Source organism: Juglans regia, chromosome 9 (assembly GCF_001411555.2).
Source record: "Juglans regia cultivar Chandler chromosome 9, Walnut 2.0, whole genome shotgun sequence".
NCBI lineage: Eukaryota > Viridiplantae > Streptophyta > Magnoliopsida > Fagales > Juglandaceae > Juglans > Juglans regia.
Window position 1 is genome coordinate 21580589 of NC_049909.1, and position 16076 is coordinate 21596664.

At 34.3% G+C, this 16076-nt stretch overlaps 1 protein-coding gene and 1 long non-coding RNA gene across 6 annotated transcripts in view; one reads left to right on the forward strand and one right to left on the reverse strand.

Moving 5' to 3' along the window:
• LOC109005789 overlaps positions 1-16076 on the reverse strand; it is a 104542-nt gene that overhangs the window by 75250 nt on the left and 13216 nt on the right. The gene's annotated exons all lie outside the window — the stretch shown is intronic.
• The window catches only part of LOC109014842 (probable leucine-rich repeat receptor-like serine/threonine-protein kinase At3g14840), a 61160-nt gene that overhangs the window by 6152 nt on the left and 38932 nt on the right, over positions 1-16076 (forward strand). The window contains exons 12-24 of one of the 5 annotated variants that reach the window (XM_035693720.1): positions 5-79; positions 508-573; positions 1388-1465; positions 1568-1606; positions 1729-1775; positions 2153-2544; positions 2638-2836; positions 3570-3710; positions 3879-3997; positions 4233-4335; positions 4489-4726; positions 4865-5015; positions 5334-5864. The exons of 1 other annotated variant lie outside the window; for it this stretch is intronic. In XM_035693720.1, the coding sequence (XP_035549613.1) occupies positions 5-79; positions 508-573; positions 1388-1465; positions 1568-1606; positions 1729-1775; positions 2153-2544; positions 2638-2836; positions 3570-3710; positions 3879-3997; positions 4233-4335; positions 4489-4726; positions 4865-5015; positions 5334-5729 (2044 nt within the window). In that variant the 3' untranslated portion in view covers positions 5730-5864. Of the gene's footprint in view, positions 1-4; positions 80-507; positions 574-1387; positions 1466-1567; positions 1607-1728; positions 1776-2152; positions 2545-2637; positions 2837-3569; positions 3711-3878; positions 3998-4125; positions 4336-4488; positions 4727-4864; positions 5016-5333; positions 5865-16076 lie in introns of those variants that run through there. 3 more of the 5 variants (XM_035693721.1, XM_035693722.1, XM_035693723.1) reach the window with 3 other exon arrangements.

The window sequence follows — 16076 nt, forward strand, 5'->3', positions numbered from 1 at the left end:
GCAGAGATCTCAGCTTCAACAGTCTAACTGGAGAAATTCCAGAGAGCTTTGGAAGTTCACTACGAGATGTACAACGCATGTAAGCAATATTGCAGACAGAAATAGATTGATTTCATTCAGCTGACATCGCCTAGCTAAGTATTGGCATACTGGGGATGTAAAAGGCCGGCCATTAATTTAGAATAGCCTGATCAATTAAGCAATCTCTCAACCCACTTTTCCATTTTGTTCACTCTTAATACAATGTAATCATTAAAACCCGCATTAATGACTTAGCTCATCACATTATATAAATACTGATTTAGACATTTTAATATGTTTAAAAATTTATAAAATCTAATTCCAAAAATTTAAATTAATAAAAATAAATAAATTTAATTATTTATATTCATCTTTAGGATATTTGTCTCGGAGCAAGTTTACCAACGCTAGCTGTAATGCACAAAACTTATACGTACGTAATGATCGATCGATGCTGACTGGTTAATACTGATTCTGTACGTACAGATACTTAACCGGCAACTTGTTTACTGGACCAATACCTCCTTGGATACTGAATGGAGGAAAAAATATGTAAGCTAATTCTCTGCCAAATTCCATATCTATATTTGAGCTTTCTTGCGTGGTAGGCTAGCTAGGCTGGCATTTAAGACTATATAATTAATTAGCATGATAATAAGAAGGCTGCTGGCTTGACACTACTCTCGTGTTGTTATTTTTCAACAAGAAAGCGCTCACTTTGTGCGACTTTTTTCCTGATTTCTAAGCTCAAAGAAGAGTTCTTAGATCTAGCATTTGAAAATTCTACTTCATAAATACACTACTGATCAGTATAACAAATATCCTAATTACTAGCTTAAAAATGGATGAATGAAAAAATGTTCTGATCACTGAAACCAATTTAGTTCTGCACAATTTTACTTATTCGAATATCTCCTTTTAAATTCGAGACTCATATATTTGTATTATTGCTAGCTGTATTTGGTCATCCAAGTTGAAGGGAAAGAACTAGCCTCCTTACTGGTTTCGAATCGAAGGTTCTGGTATTTGTTTATGTGATTAGTAGCAAACATAATTATGACTATGAAGAAGATCATGATGATCCTTTTAGGCAGTTTTTGATAATTATATATTAGCTTATGATAATTAAATTGATAAGCAGCATATCTCATTAAGAGCTTGTAATGGATTGAGATTGCAATTGTAAGCTGAATCTTTTGGACAATACACAGGAATGAACTATACGAAGAATAAGAAGAATAATTTGCATATGATATCATCTTTCCAAGAATTTGATGATCTGTCATGTAAAATAAAAGTAATTCTGATAATTTGATCGTGCTGCATTACGGAAGACGATGAAACACATTGCTTCTTTTGTGTGCAGCGATCTTTCATATAACAAGTTTACAATTCCTGATCAAGGATCGGAATCATCATCATCGAATTGTAAACACGGGAATGGGTATGACTTTCATCTAATAATATGAGACGCACATGCATGCAGCATGGTCACATATATATACTCACTCATGAACTTTTATCTTGGTGTCATTTTCCTCATCAGGATTAACTTGTTCGCAAGCTCTTCGATGGACAATGAAACGTATGTATCAATTTTTTTATAAGTTTTTCTAAGGTCAACTTTCCTGTGATATATGACACAAATCCAATTTCGTTCATGCTAACCTATTGATCTGGACCTTCATTGTATTACGTACGTACCAGTAGCAATATTGTTTCGTGTTTGAGGAGCAGCTCGCCTTGTCCCAAAAGTAAGTTGAAATGTCATCATATACTTCCTCTAGAATATTGATAAATTCTCGTGGTTACATTTGAGTCGTCATCAGTAGTACTGTACCATCCCATGCAATTATAGCCAAAATGTGTATAATTTCTGATCAGCAATACTACATTCATGTTCTTAGCAAAACTTCTTACAGTTAGTAAATATATAGATTTTTAAAACAAACAAAAAAAAAATGACATAAAAAAAAGAGGTGAAAAATCATAGGTTGAAAACTCACTCGTCTGAAATTGTAGAGGCCGTTTTCTTCCTTTTTTTCCCCCCATTTCTTTTTCAATGAAATTAGGCCTCATGTTTTGTCTACCCGATGAACACGTGTGGCTAAAATGTTGCTTTTTGTCTCAGATGGCCGGTACAATCTTCATATAAATTGCGGCGGAAAAAAAGTACCTGTTAATAAAAGTATTGAATTTGATGCTGATGATACAAATCCAGGACCTTCAGATTTCTTCCGTCAAAAAGAGTACTACTGGTCGTTTAGCAACACTGGTCAATTCATAGACGATACCCGCCCCATAAGAGATTACTTTTTGTCAAATTCATCCAGACTCTCTACGAGCACGACCAATCCCGAACTGTACATGACAGCGCGCTTTTCTCCTCTCTCTCTTACTTATTATGCCTTTTGTTTGGTAAGTGGGAAGTACAGAGTAAGGCTCCATTTTGCGGAGATAGTGTTCTCTGATGATGAAACGTACAGCAGCTTGGGAAGACGTGTATTTGATGTTTACATTCAGGTTAATTTCCTACGTAAACATTGTTGCTAGCATGAAACAATTGTTAATGCATGACATGTAATTAATGGATTCGAATATTAATATATATTGTAGGGAAAGCGAAGGCTGAAGGATTTCGATATTGTAAAGGCGGCAGGTGGGGTTCGTAAGCCAAATATTCAAAGTTTTGATGTTGTCGTGACTAATAGTAGTACCCTGGAGATCCGTTTCTACTGGGCTGGGAAGGGGACAACTGATATCCCATCGAAAGGAGACTATGGTCCTCTCATTTCAGCCATTTCTGTGGATTCTTGTAGGTGTTCTATTGAATATTGAGCTCTTGCATTCACTTCTAATGACCTGGTTTGCTCACGTATCTAATTAAGCTTTTGATTTTACTTTTCTTTCTGTGGATAATTTAAGGCAGCATGATGAGGCACATACTTCATGGAACATGCCAAACTCATTAAATTCCATCAATTCGTTTTTTTATGGTGTTCATTTCAATATTTTCCTTTGTTTGAAAACAAATCATGCAGACTATTAAAATTCCAATTAAGTAGTGAAAGATCAAAATAATTGTGTTGATTTTTAACTACTTTTGAAACTGTCGGATGTCATACATTTCTTAGTTGGCTAGTTGATGATTTCTCCTATCAATTGCCTTGACATTAATATTGATCTTAAACTATAACCCTCCTAAATCTATATATTTTCGATGCAGACTGTCAGAAAAGAATATTATGTATGTTAGATAATATTACCATACTTAGAATATATTCATAATATTCTAGTATGTATAGTAATATGATTTATTTTCTACCATATTTAATTTATTGTATAAATCAATTAGTATAATTGATTTATTGTGTTTCCGTCATTTCTCTAGCTCCATTCACTGGCCTGTAAATAGGGCCACATATTATGTATTCAACACTTCATTATAGCAAAGATGTAGGCCTCAAAGCCTCTCCCATTATCTCTCTCCCCCCATCTCCCATCTCCCATCTCTTTTCTATATTTTATTTTATTTTTATTTTCTACAGATGATCAAATCCCTTCAAGTATACCTAAAGGGGAAGTGGTTGGAATTATCGTTGCCGGAGCTTTTGTTATAATATTATTTATTGTGGCTATACTCTGGTGGAAAGGTTGTCTAGGACAAAGATCAAGTGCTACTGAACATGGTAGTTTCAAGGCAATTAATATTGTTATTATCAAGCAATTTTCCATCTCTACAATCAATAAATAGAAGTTTCATTAAAATATTTTTCATCTGTATCTTAAGGAATATTGTTAAGAATTCTTCAAATTTCCTAGAGATACTTGTCTATCTAACTTGGCACCTTCCTCAGATTTAAGAGGCTTAGACCTGAAAACTGGAATATTCACCTTAAGGCAAATCAAAACAGCCACAAACAACTTTGATGCGGTGAATAAAATTGGGGAAGGTGGTTTTGGTTCTGTTTATAAGGTATAGTGGAGAAAATAATTTCCTTGATTGATGCGAGTTGAACTGATCTTCTTAAGTGTAGCTCTTTCTTTTTGAAGTGTCATTCTTTAAGCATGAAAAGAAGTTTATGTTTTCTTTATGCACGCAAGGCCTATTGTCTGATGGCACCATGATGGCAATCAAACAACTTTCTTCCAAATCAAAGCAAGGAAATCGTGAGTTTTTGAATGAGATCGGCATGATTTCTGCTTTGCAGCACCCTCATCTTGTGAAGCTCTATGGATGCTGTGTTGAAGGAAATCAATTGTTGCTAGTATACGAGTACATGGAAAATAATAGCCTTGCTCGTGCTTTGTTTGGTAAAATTTGATCTTCATGCACGTAATTGCTTTGTTTACTTGTATCATGCGTATTTATAACATGCAATCAATGATAACGTACATGCATGTATCATGTATGCATAATGGAAATAATCCTAATTAAATGCTTTCTATTAACTTGATTGATTGCAGGGCCAGAAGAATATCAATTACAATTGGATTGGCCAACAAGACATAGGATTTGTGTTGGTATAGCAAGAGGTTTGGCCTATCTCCATGAAGAATCAAGATTGAAGATTGTCCATAGAGACATCAAGGCTACTAATGTCTTGCTTGATAAAAATCTCAACCCTAAGATATCCGACTTTGGTTTGGCCAAGCTTGATGAAGAGGATAATACCCACATCAGCACCCGAATTGCTGGAACTTAGTGAGTTGTATTTTATAATGCACCTAAGACTTTTGTTTCAAAAGAAAAAAAAAATTAGAAATGATTGTCGTTGATTATATAGCAATGTTAGAAATTCCCGATGTTGAAAACACCACATGATGATCTGTGATTTTGCAGTGGTTATATGGCACCTGAGTATGCGATGCGAGGCTATTTAACTGACAAAGCAGATGTTTATAGTTTTGGAATAGTCGCATTGGAAATTGTCAGTGGGAAGAGCAACACGAGTCACCGGCCTAAGGGGGAATCTCTACAGCTTCTTGATTGGGTGATTTCACTCACTTTTTGTCTTGCATTTCTTGCTTTTTTACACTCTTGGTTATTTTTATTTTCTTGTGTTTGCTAATATTAAAAATGTGGACTAGCTAGAGAAATATTTCATGACAAATATAAAATATCCAATTGCCACACTTGCAGAGCAAGAATGAAGAATCAACTCCGTCTTCTATATATTATCTGTTTCCCGAGTACTTTTTTCTAGGAGTACAAATTCCTTACCAATATCACGTTGTTACTGATTTCTCAAGTCAAAAATAGCTATTTTTCCTCTGTAATTGGTAGCTTATTCTATGATTTGTTTATGCAGGCACTTGTTTTAAAAGAGAAAGGAAATCTATTGGATTTGGTTGATCCAAGATTAGGCTCAAACTACATGAAGGACGAGGTTATGCGTTTGATTAATGTGGCTCTCCTATGCACTAATGTTTCTGCAGCAGTTAGGCCTACCATGTCCTTAGTGGTGAGCATGCTTGAGGGCGGCGCTATTATTCCAGAGTTGGGTCCAAATTTAAGTATCATAGATGATGAAATGAAAGTGAAGGCACTGTGGGAGCATTTCCAAGATAAGAAAGAATCGAGTAGGTCGGAAAATAGCCAGACCCAAAGTTTATTAAGGGATGATCCATTCACGGGTTCTTCTACATCCGCTGTTGATCTATATCCAATCAACGTGGATTCTAGTTATTGGGAGAAAAGAGTTTAGATAAATGAGCAATACTGCCGTCTTTAATCGTGCATTAATTATTGTGACATATTATATATGTGGTGTACTTAAATGAAAAGTCACATTATTTAATAAGGATTCTGTGGTGTAATAAATGTGTGAATTGCTAGCATAGCTAGGCATCTGAAAAACAGTAAACTTTTATATGTGATACTGATATGGGATTATATTTGAATTAGGACATAATCTTTATGTTTTACAATTTACATTTCCTGATTTTCATGTTTAATTTTTCCATTGATATTGAATTCTGATTAGATTTTGTATGATCATGTTGGTCTATAAAATCAAAAGATTTATAGCCATACCTGGCAATTTTTTACGTACGCATCCCCTTTTGATTTTTCCGGATTATAAGATAAAAAAATATTTATATTGAATTTGTAAAATACATATATAAATTCTCCTTAAACTATCATTTAATTTTGAATCACTCCTCAAACTATAAATATATATATATATATATATAATTAATCTACCGCATGAAATGCATGTAGTGTGCCAGAAAGCCTTAATTTACATGCAATCAAGTCCCAACACGGACCAAGTACTACTGATCATTACTATTTGCCCCTAATGCGCACCAAATTATATGTACTTAGAAATATTTGGAAAAATAAATCACAGTAGTTCCAACTGATAATTATCCATAAATATATTATTATAAGTTTTACAATTAAATTGATGCACTGTTTGATTAATTTCAGAAGTTAAAATCAAAATTAACGAGTTATTATTAAGACTAACATTAATGATCGTGTAGATGCCGTTTTGAGTATGTAAAAAAATTGTTAGTTGAGAAATGATCAGTGTTTGGTCCATATATATATTCATAATGTCCCAACAACAACATTAGAAACGGAAATTAAGAGATTGTTAAAGAGAAAATGTGTTTCTTTTGCCTTCGAGTACGCACTCGGCACTAGATTACCAAAATACACATGATCATGCGTGTGTGACATATATATATATATATATGTATGTATGTATGTATGTTTTTGTATATATATTTATATATATTTCTGCATCATTCTTTCCACACCTTTCAAGTCCTAATTAACTATTCTCTCTCTCTAATATCTATAGATATCTCTCTCAACACAAGCACCTACACCGCGTACGCCATGAAACATTGGATTAAAAGCTTTTGTTTTTTTGCTTTTGTCATGTTACTCGTTTCAGGCATTCGCCATTAATGCAATTCCAAAACGGAGCCATTGGATTAAAAGCTTTTGTTCTTTTGCTTTTGTCATGTTACTCTTTTCAGGCATTCGCCATTAATGCAATTCCAAGATCGGTTCATGATGATTCCTATCCTTTGTACAACTCAACATCCTGCCCCTTCATTATGAAAGAATTTGACTGCAGAAAAATGAGCAACCTGATACCGATTATCTCAAATATAGATGGAAGCGTCGCCGTTGTAAATTGCCAAGGTCAGTCGGTACCCATCACTACAACAGAATGTGTCTTTTGTGACAGAGAAAATTGTCACAAAAAAATAACAAACCGTCACCACAACCGTCACCTAAAGTGTGTCACAGAAAACATTTGGTGATGGTTTACTGTTCAACCATCACAAAAAATATTTTTAGTGACGGTTGGAAGTGTTCCGTTCGGTACAACGTTCGAACGTTCCTTTTTTTGTGACAGTTGGGAAGGAAACTGTCACAGAAAGTCACGTTCGAAAGTAAAATTAAACGTTCGGACGTTAACCCGACATATTGGCGCTCGAATGAGAAAATTTGACGTTCATGCATCCGAACGTTAATTACAATAAACGTTCAAATTTTCGTTCAAACGTAAACATAAATATTCAAACATAACGCGTTAAACGTTCGGACGTTATTTCGAATGTAAACAAAGGAGCATTTGAATGCAAGTTCTTTGTTCGAACGTTAATCGCTTTATCATTCAAACGGTTTGTTCATTTTAGTGTGAGGAAGTTCGAACGTAGAGTTTGACATTCGAACGATCCAATTTATGTATTTACGTTCGAACATTTGTTCGAATGTGAACCAACGTTCGAACGATTTTTATTTACATTCGAACGTACAGATCAGAAATACTAATTTCATAAAATTTAAAAACATAATACCAATTGTATGATATTACATACTATCAATTAACAAGTAACAATGTCTTATAAAAGTATAAAATTAGATATTAAAACTAGCCAGAAATACTGATAAAATTTATTTCTTCTTTTTCCCTCGCCCACCGCGATTCTGTTGCAACAACATAACACGCTCTATTTGCACCATCATCTCCCATTGCACTTACTCTTGCACTTCAATGCGTATTCTTTCCTCCTGATCTCTTTGTTAGTCCTGCAAACGCGTCTCTAAATGAGACTGTCGTTCTAAGAGAGACTCTAACTCTTGCTGTCTCGACCTCATATACTCATTCTCATGCCATGCAGCTTCTAAATCTGCCGTAAGATTATTAATTTGTGAAGCCGATGAAGTTGAGGAGGATGAACAACTATGCTTGATAGATCGTCCCAAACCTCTTGCCATACTAGACTGCGGCCCGAGCACTTGCGTGAATATGTCTATGTCACTAGGAGAGGATTCCTTAGAAGCCGACTGCATCTCCATCATTTTTCCCTGCAATTTAAAAGGTAATGATCGTAAATGATTAGTAACGTATTAAAAAAAATAGAAATAAGAAATAAATTATTCAAATGTTTTATAAATAATTTATTTAACAAAATTAACACTGTTTACATAATTATCTGCACCGGCAGGATCCATCCACTCACTATACTCATTAGTATGAGCAGCAGCATAGACATGAATGAGGGAAAAGTTTTTAGGATCATCACGTTTATAACAAAATGACATTAGCAATTTTAAAAAGATAATGTTAGTACTTAAATAAAAAAATATCAGGAAAATAAATGAATTCTATAATTTTTTAATTACCATTTTTTCAGTAAGACGGTGGAATGACCTTAAACCGGCACGATGGTGGACAATCAGAGCGGATCTATTCTGTGAATTTGTAGAACTCAAGTACTACAAAATATATTAAGAATGTTAATTGTAATATGTATACATACAATATATAGAACGAATATGAATGTAAATAATTAAAAGATATAAATGTAAAATACCTAATAATCTTGAGATGCAAAAAGATCACAACACTTTCTTCAATCATCTAACTTCATCTGCTGAAAAAGAGACTGCGCAGCCTCTTTCAACGTCTCAAACTTCTTGAAGTGGTCATGACATCGTCCTTTGTGACGACGGTATCGTCTAGCCATCAACTCATTCACGGTTCTCAAATCCTCGCTACGGCCAAAGTCGAGGTCGAATTCATCCTAACAAGGGAATCAGGTAAAAAATATAATATACTAATCTAGGTAAAAAAAAATGTACTGAAAAGTAAACTCACCAGCACACGACTTCGAATGTGTTCCTTAATCTCATTCGGAACATCTCACCATGAGCGCACATAAAATGGAGCATAAGCTCGAACTACTGTGCCAATATAGGAGGAAAGCACTGCTACACTATCATCCACTCCTCCAGTGGTATTATCAGGAATTGTGATCTTTAGTTTTCCGTGCCCTCTATTTTTTTCAAGAAAGATTCCACGTGTATAGCCACGACCGCGACGTGTAGATGCATCAACTACATGATAATAGATAGTATAATTATAATTATATAGTTATTGAGATAAAAGTATTAACTATATATATAATTATCAACGACAATATTTCCTTACTGGTAGCTGTCGACTAGATGTTGTTCTCTTCTGTGTTAGCTTGATCTTCAGGAACGGATTCCTCGAGTGTTGAGTCCTCAATGGATTCAGGACTTGGACTTAGCGGAGGCACATTTCTTCGTTGTTGTTTTGGCGGCATTCTTGAAAATAATTAATTATATCAAAGGAAATTAATTAGAAGAAATTATGAAAATTCAAGATATTTTATAGTCACCTATATGAATAAAATATTTAGTACTTTTATTCTTCATCTTCAGATGAATTTTCCATGCTTGTTTCAGAATCTCCATCAATAACATCTTCATCATCATCATGCACATCTTTTTCATCGTCCTTATCCACCTCCTGCCCAGATTCTGATTCATTTTCATCTTTTGACTCTTCTTCTTCTTCTTCTTCTTCCTCACTTACTTGAATTGAATGATCATTTAATACAGACGGGTCGAGATGGACGGGTCGGACATCATCTCTACACAAGGGGAGCAACTCGAGTGCACCGAGGTCAACAAACAACTTAATACCCTCTCCATCTTCCTGGTATGCCTCTACAATCGGAGTGTCATCTTCATCTCCACTATTCTCGTAATCTGCACTCGTTCCTGCTTCATATATATTTCGAGGAACAAATTTTTGTACGACTCGCCAAATTATCTCTCCACTATCTTCATCAGCACTTTTCATTGGATCAATCAAGTAATAGACTTGGATAGCTTGACAAGCCAATACGAATGGATCATCTTCGTACCATTTAGATGCAGTATTGACACTCGTAAAGTGATTATCCCTATGTATCGAAACCCGACCACCGCCTAGATCCCACCAATCACATTTAAAGACATATGTTACTGACCCACCCAGATATTTCAATCTGATAATATCACGTATGACACCATAATAGTCAATATCATATGTTTCATGACTCCCCTCGACCAACACACCATAGTTTTGAGTCTTTATATTACGTTCACGGTCCAAAATATGGAATCTATAACCTCGAACAATGCATGCAGTGTATCAAAGTGCTCTATTTGAGGGACCACAGGCCAATGCATACAATTCAGAAGAAATTGATCCGAGATCACAAGCACGTTGTTCCAAAATCTAACAATTGAAATAGTATATATTTATTATTTCATTATCCAGAATTAAAAATTTCAAAATATAACATATATATAATTTTAGTTCATACACATTCTTCAAACCATCCGGGAAATTCTTCCTCGTGTCTTGCCTCTATATTTTCTACACCTTCCGTCCTAAGTTTGTCCATGTGCTCACTGTTATAACATGTTGCAAAAGAAGTATATTTTGAGCACAACAATTATATATAATTTTAAGAAAACTATAATTATTCAAAGTATGGAACGACATACCTGAGATAATCATCAATCTTCCAGCAATTATTTAGCACATACCACCGAACTTTACTCAACTCTCCATCAATTAAATTGTAACCTGTTTGTGCACCCAAGGGTCGTACATTCTGGGAAAACACTGATAGCTCACGAGGAGACAGAGCAGCAAGATCAACATTTCGCTCTTGATGATTAAATCGTGTCTCAACACCACGAAGATATAAAGAGCAAAATGTTAACCATTCATCGTGTATATAGGCCTCTACTATTGAACCCTCAGCTTCAGCTTTATTCCCAACAGTGCGCTTTAGTCGACCCAAATATCTTTCAACTGGATACATCCAACGGAACTGCATCAGTCCACCCAAAAGTACCTCTCACGATAAATGTATTGCTAAATGGACCATGACATCAAAAAATGATGGTGGAAAGATCTACTCGAATTTACATAGTATAGTAGCAATGTCTTCTTCCAATTTCGACAACAGATCTTGATTTTCTACCCGAGTGCACAAATCCTTGAAAAACATACAGAGTTTAGATATGGCGACACGTACATTAGATGCCAGCTTCCCACAAATTCCCATAGGTAATAACTTTTGCAAAAATATGTGACAATCATGACTTTCAATCCATTAATTTCCAATCATCAGGACTCACGCATCTACCAATATTTGAAGCATAACCATCTGGCAACTTCACACCTTGCAACCATTTGCAGAAATCCATCCTCTCCTCCCTCGTCATCGTAAAACATGCATGTGGCATGACCACCCTATTGCCTTCCACCCGCAAATGCAGATTATGTTTAATTCTCATTCTCTCAAGATCTTTCCTCGTCTTGATCGTGTCTTTCATCTTTTTGTTAATACTCATCAATGTACCCAGTATATTATCATAAATATTCTTCTCTATGTGTATTACATCCAAACTATGTCGCAACTTGCATGACGACCAATATGTCAAGTAAAAAAAAATACTACGCTTTGTCCAATTCAATTCTGTTGTGCCTCGTTTTCTCTTATTCTTTCCCCGACCTTTGCCAAAATTGTTCGCTCTAACATGTTGCAATTGTTCCACTATCTCTTCTCCAGACAACTCTTTTGGTGAAATCCTATCCTCTACTCTCCCATCAAACTTGACACATTCTCTTCTCCATGCATGATTTGTTGATAAATAACGTTTATGACCCATGAAACACAACTTCTGAGAATATTTTAGCCACTCACTAGCAGTTTCTTTGTTATACGTCGGACACGCTAACTTCCATTTCGTACTCCAGCCGGAAAGATTCCCATATACCGGAAAATCATTTATGGTCCACATTACCGCAGCATGCATCAGAAAAGATGTCGACGTAGATGCATCATAAGTTCTAACGCCTGTTTAACTCTTTCAGCTCTTCAATCAACGGCTGCATGAATACATCAATATCATTCCCAGGTGATCTAGGGCCAAGGATGAGTAAAGTTAACAAAAATTTTGGCGCCTTCATGCACCTCCATGGTGAAAGATTGTACGGAATCAATACTACAGGCCATGTGCTATAACTTGTACTCATATTCTCAAAAGGGTTGAATCCATTGGTTGTGAGTCACAGGCGCACGTTCCGAGCTTCTATCCCGAACTCTGGATATTGATTATCGAAAGACTGCCACGCAAGTGAATCAGCTGGATGCCTCATATATGCGTCATTCTTAACTCTTTTATCCCCGTGCCACCTCATATCATGAGCTGTTTTCTTACACATATATAGTCTTTGCAACCTAGGTTTCAAGGGAAAATACCGCAACACCTTAACCAGCACGTTTTTCTTACCATTCCACCTGGACTTTCCGCATATAGGACATGCTTGTTTCTCCTCATTCTCCTTCCAGAACAATACACAATCATTCTTGCATGCATGTATGGACTTGTACTCAAATCCTAATCCCTTTCTCAACTGTTTCGCTTCATAAAAGTTCTTGGGCAATGCAGACCCTTCGGGAAACACCTTGTTAAATAAGTCCAATACCATCTTTATTGCTTTCGTCGACATCCCACACAATGACTTAATGTGAAGCAACCGCACAATAAATGACATTTTAGAATGTTTTGTACAACCTGAATAAAGTTCGCGCTTTACATCTTCCCACAGTGAAGGAAAATTTTCACAATCAGTCCCTCCACCACTTGAGGCATTGTCGTTAACCTCATCCATAAACATCATAGCTCCAATGTGACCCAACATCTCCTCCATCTCATCCTGCTCATAATCCTCATCCATGTACCGCAAATAATTGTGATGATCGACCAATACATCTGCTGACTGTTCATACGGCTCACCATGCAGTACCCATCGCGTATAACCCAGATCCATACCGTTCACAAATATATGACTTTCTACTTCATCCAATCCTATCGCGCACAAATTTTTACACCATCGACATGGACACTTAATGTAACCACGACTATCAGCAGAGGCTCGTGCAAAATCAATGAAGGTTCTTACTCCACGTGCATAGGGTACGTAATCCTTTCCAAGTCTATCGCCCAGACGCATCCAATTTGTGTCCATTTCTAAAAACATCTATATATTAATAACACGTACATTGAAAATTCACATGCATGTCATGCTCCAATTCTCATTACTTTTTTGATAAGGTAGTTGGTCCTATTCCATTCGAGATTATATTCTCCATATTGCACAAATCTCGTCACTCTACTATTTTTCACGTTAGTAGAAATTTCGGCAGCACCTCCCATAGTTCTCCAAGTATACATGTTCAAATATCGGGATTGTGACCCTACGAACAGTATACCTGAAGAACAGTAGAGGAAGACACCGAAACTTCATATTAAACGTGGAAAGTAGCGAGTAACAAAAATGTGCAATACAGATAATATAATCTCAAACTGTCCACACTGGACAATTTAGGAATTAGTGGACACATAAATGTACACTAATTCCCAAATGGGTATAAGGTTATTTATGCAATGACACACCATATCTAAATGTTAGTCTAATTGCTTAACTATCATAGACTCTCCAGTCCTGATAACTCTCAATTAGTGTATGTCAAGCCCGGAGGAGATTAGTCAAAGCCGGAGAGACTATAACAATCAAGCAATTAGACTAAATACACTAAGATTTTATATAATTTTAATTATTATCATTCCACAATTATAATCTTAATTGTTATACTCAATTGAGTGAGTTATTTATTTATATAGACAATAAATAAATAATTTTTATATAAGCATTTATTTGATCTTTATTTACTTACTCTTTAGTTTATAATAAGTAAGTATATTTACATATTCCAACTCTACTTATTTAGTAGGTTCAAGACTTTTTTATTGAAGAGTATTTTAAAGGTTATATTATTACATTTTAATTATTATCATTCTTAAAGTATAATTTTAATTGTTATACTTAATTTCAAAGGTTATAATATAATTTTAATTATTATAATTCTTAAAGAGTTATTTTAATTGTTATACTTAATTTCAAATGTTATTATAACATTTTAATTATTATCATTCTTAAAGAGTTATTTTAATTGTTATACTTAATTTCAAATGTTATTATAACATTTTAATTATTAACATTCTTAAAGTATAATTTTAATTGTTATACTTAATTTCAAAGGTTATAATATAATTTTAATTATTATAATTCTTAAAGAATTATTTTAATTGTTATACTTAATTTCAAATATTATTATCACAATATATTCACAATAATTCACAAACTATTTACAAACTATACAAACAATAATCACAATATTTCAATTGTAAGCATAAAATAACATGCCACATATATTAACATATTCCTAAACTTGAGTAAGCAATAAACATGTATTAACAAAGCTTTAGGACAATATATCTCTAACAATATAAACATATTCAAACGTCAGTCACAAATAATAATCACATTATTTAAAATCCATATCATAATATATTCATAATAACTCACAAACTATATACAAACTATACAAACAATAATCACAATATTTCAATTGTAAGCATAAAATAATATGCCACATGTATTAACATATTCCTAAACTTGAGGAAGCAATAAACATGTATTAACAAAGTCTAAGAACAATATATTTCTAACAATGTTTCTTGAAAACGTCATTCACAAATAATAATCACAATATTTCAAATTCATATCACAACATATTTACAATAACTCACAAACTATTTACAAACTATATAAACAATAATCACAATATTTTAAAAGTAAGCATAAAATCACAACATATTGATAAAGTTTAGAAATATACCTAGCTCTCACAATATCGTCTTACAAATCAAAATCTTCCAACTTGCCAAAGCAACCAATCCTTCAAAAAAATACAACACTAATTTATTAGAAATATTATATAACAAAAACACAATACAAATATCATAAAATTAAAAAAAAAGACAAGAAAAATAATTTTTTCTTACCAAAACTCAACTCTCTCTCACTCTAACCTTCTCTCTCTCTCTCTCTCTCTCTCTCTCTCTCTCTCTCTCTCCTGCAAGAGCCTCGGGCCGATTCTCTCTCAACTCTCTCTCTCTCTCTATTGCGCGCACGGGAGAAGAAAAAATGATCCACTTCCTCCCGTGCGCATATCCATTAAGTTTTAAAATTATTAGTTCAAACGTTCGAACGTTTAAGTTGTACGTTCGAACGTTATATTTTTAGATAACGTTTGAACGTAATGAAAAACAAGAATTATTCCCGCCCTGAACGTTCAAACGTTTTCAATACACGTTCAAATGTACCTTAGAACATAAAATCTAGCGGGAAATTTCCCGCACTTTTATTTTTATGTTCGAACGTATCACAATTTTTCGTTCGAACGTCCATAGATTTACAGATTAACGTTCGAACATCTAACTTAAACGTCCAAACGTACATATCATCAAAGTGTTACCATATTTGAGCGGGAAATTTGCCGCACTAATTTTCCTAACGTTCGGACGTTAAGAAATTTGGCGTTCGGACATTTATAATTTTATAGTGATTTTCATCAACTAACGTTCGAACGTATAGTATAAACGTCCGAACGTTTAGATCATCACACAGATACCTTAATCGAGCGAAAAATTTCCCGCCTCATAGTTTAATGTTCGAACGTTAACTTGAAACGTTCGAACGTACCATCCCTAATATACTAACTTATAATATAGTATATATACTAAATTTTATATATCTATAACTGTACTACATTGTATAGTATGATAGCATAATACTTTAAAT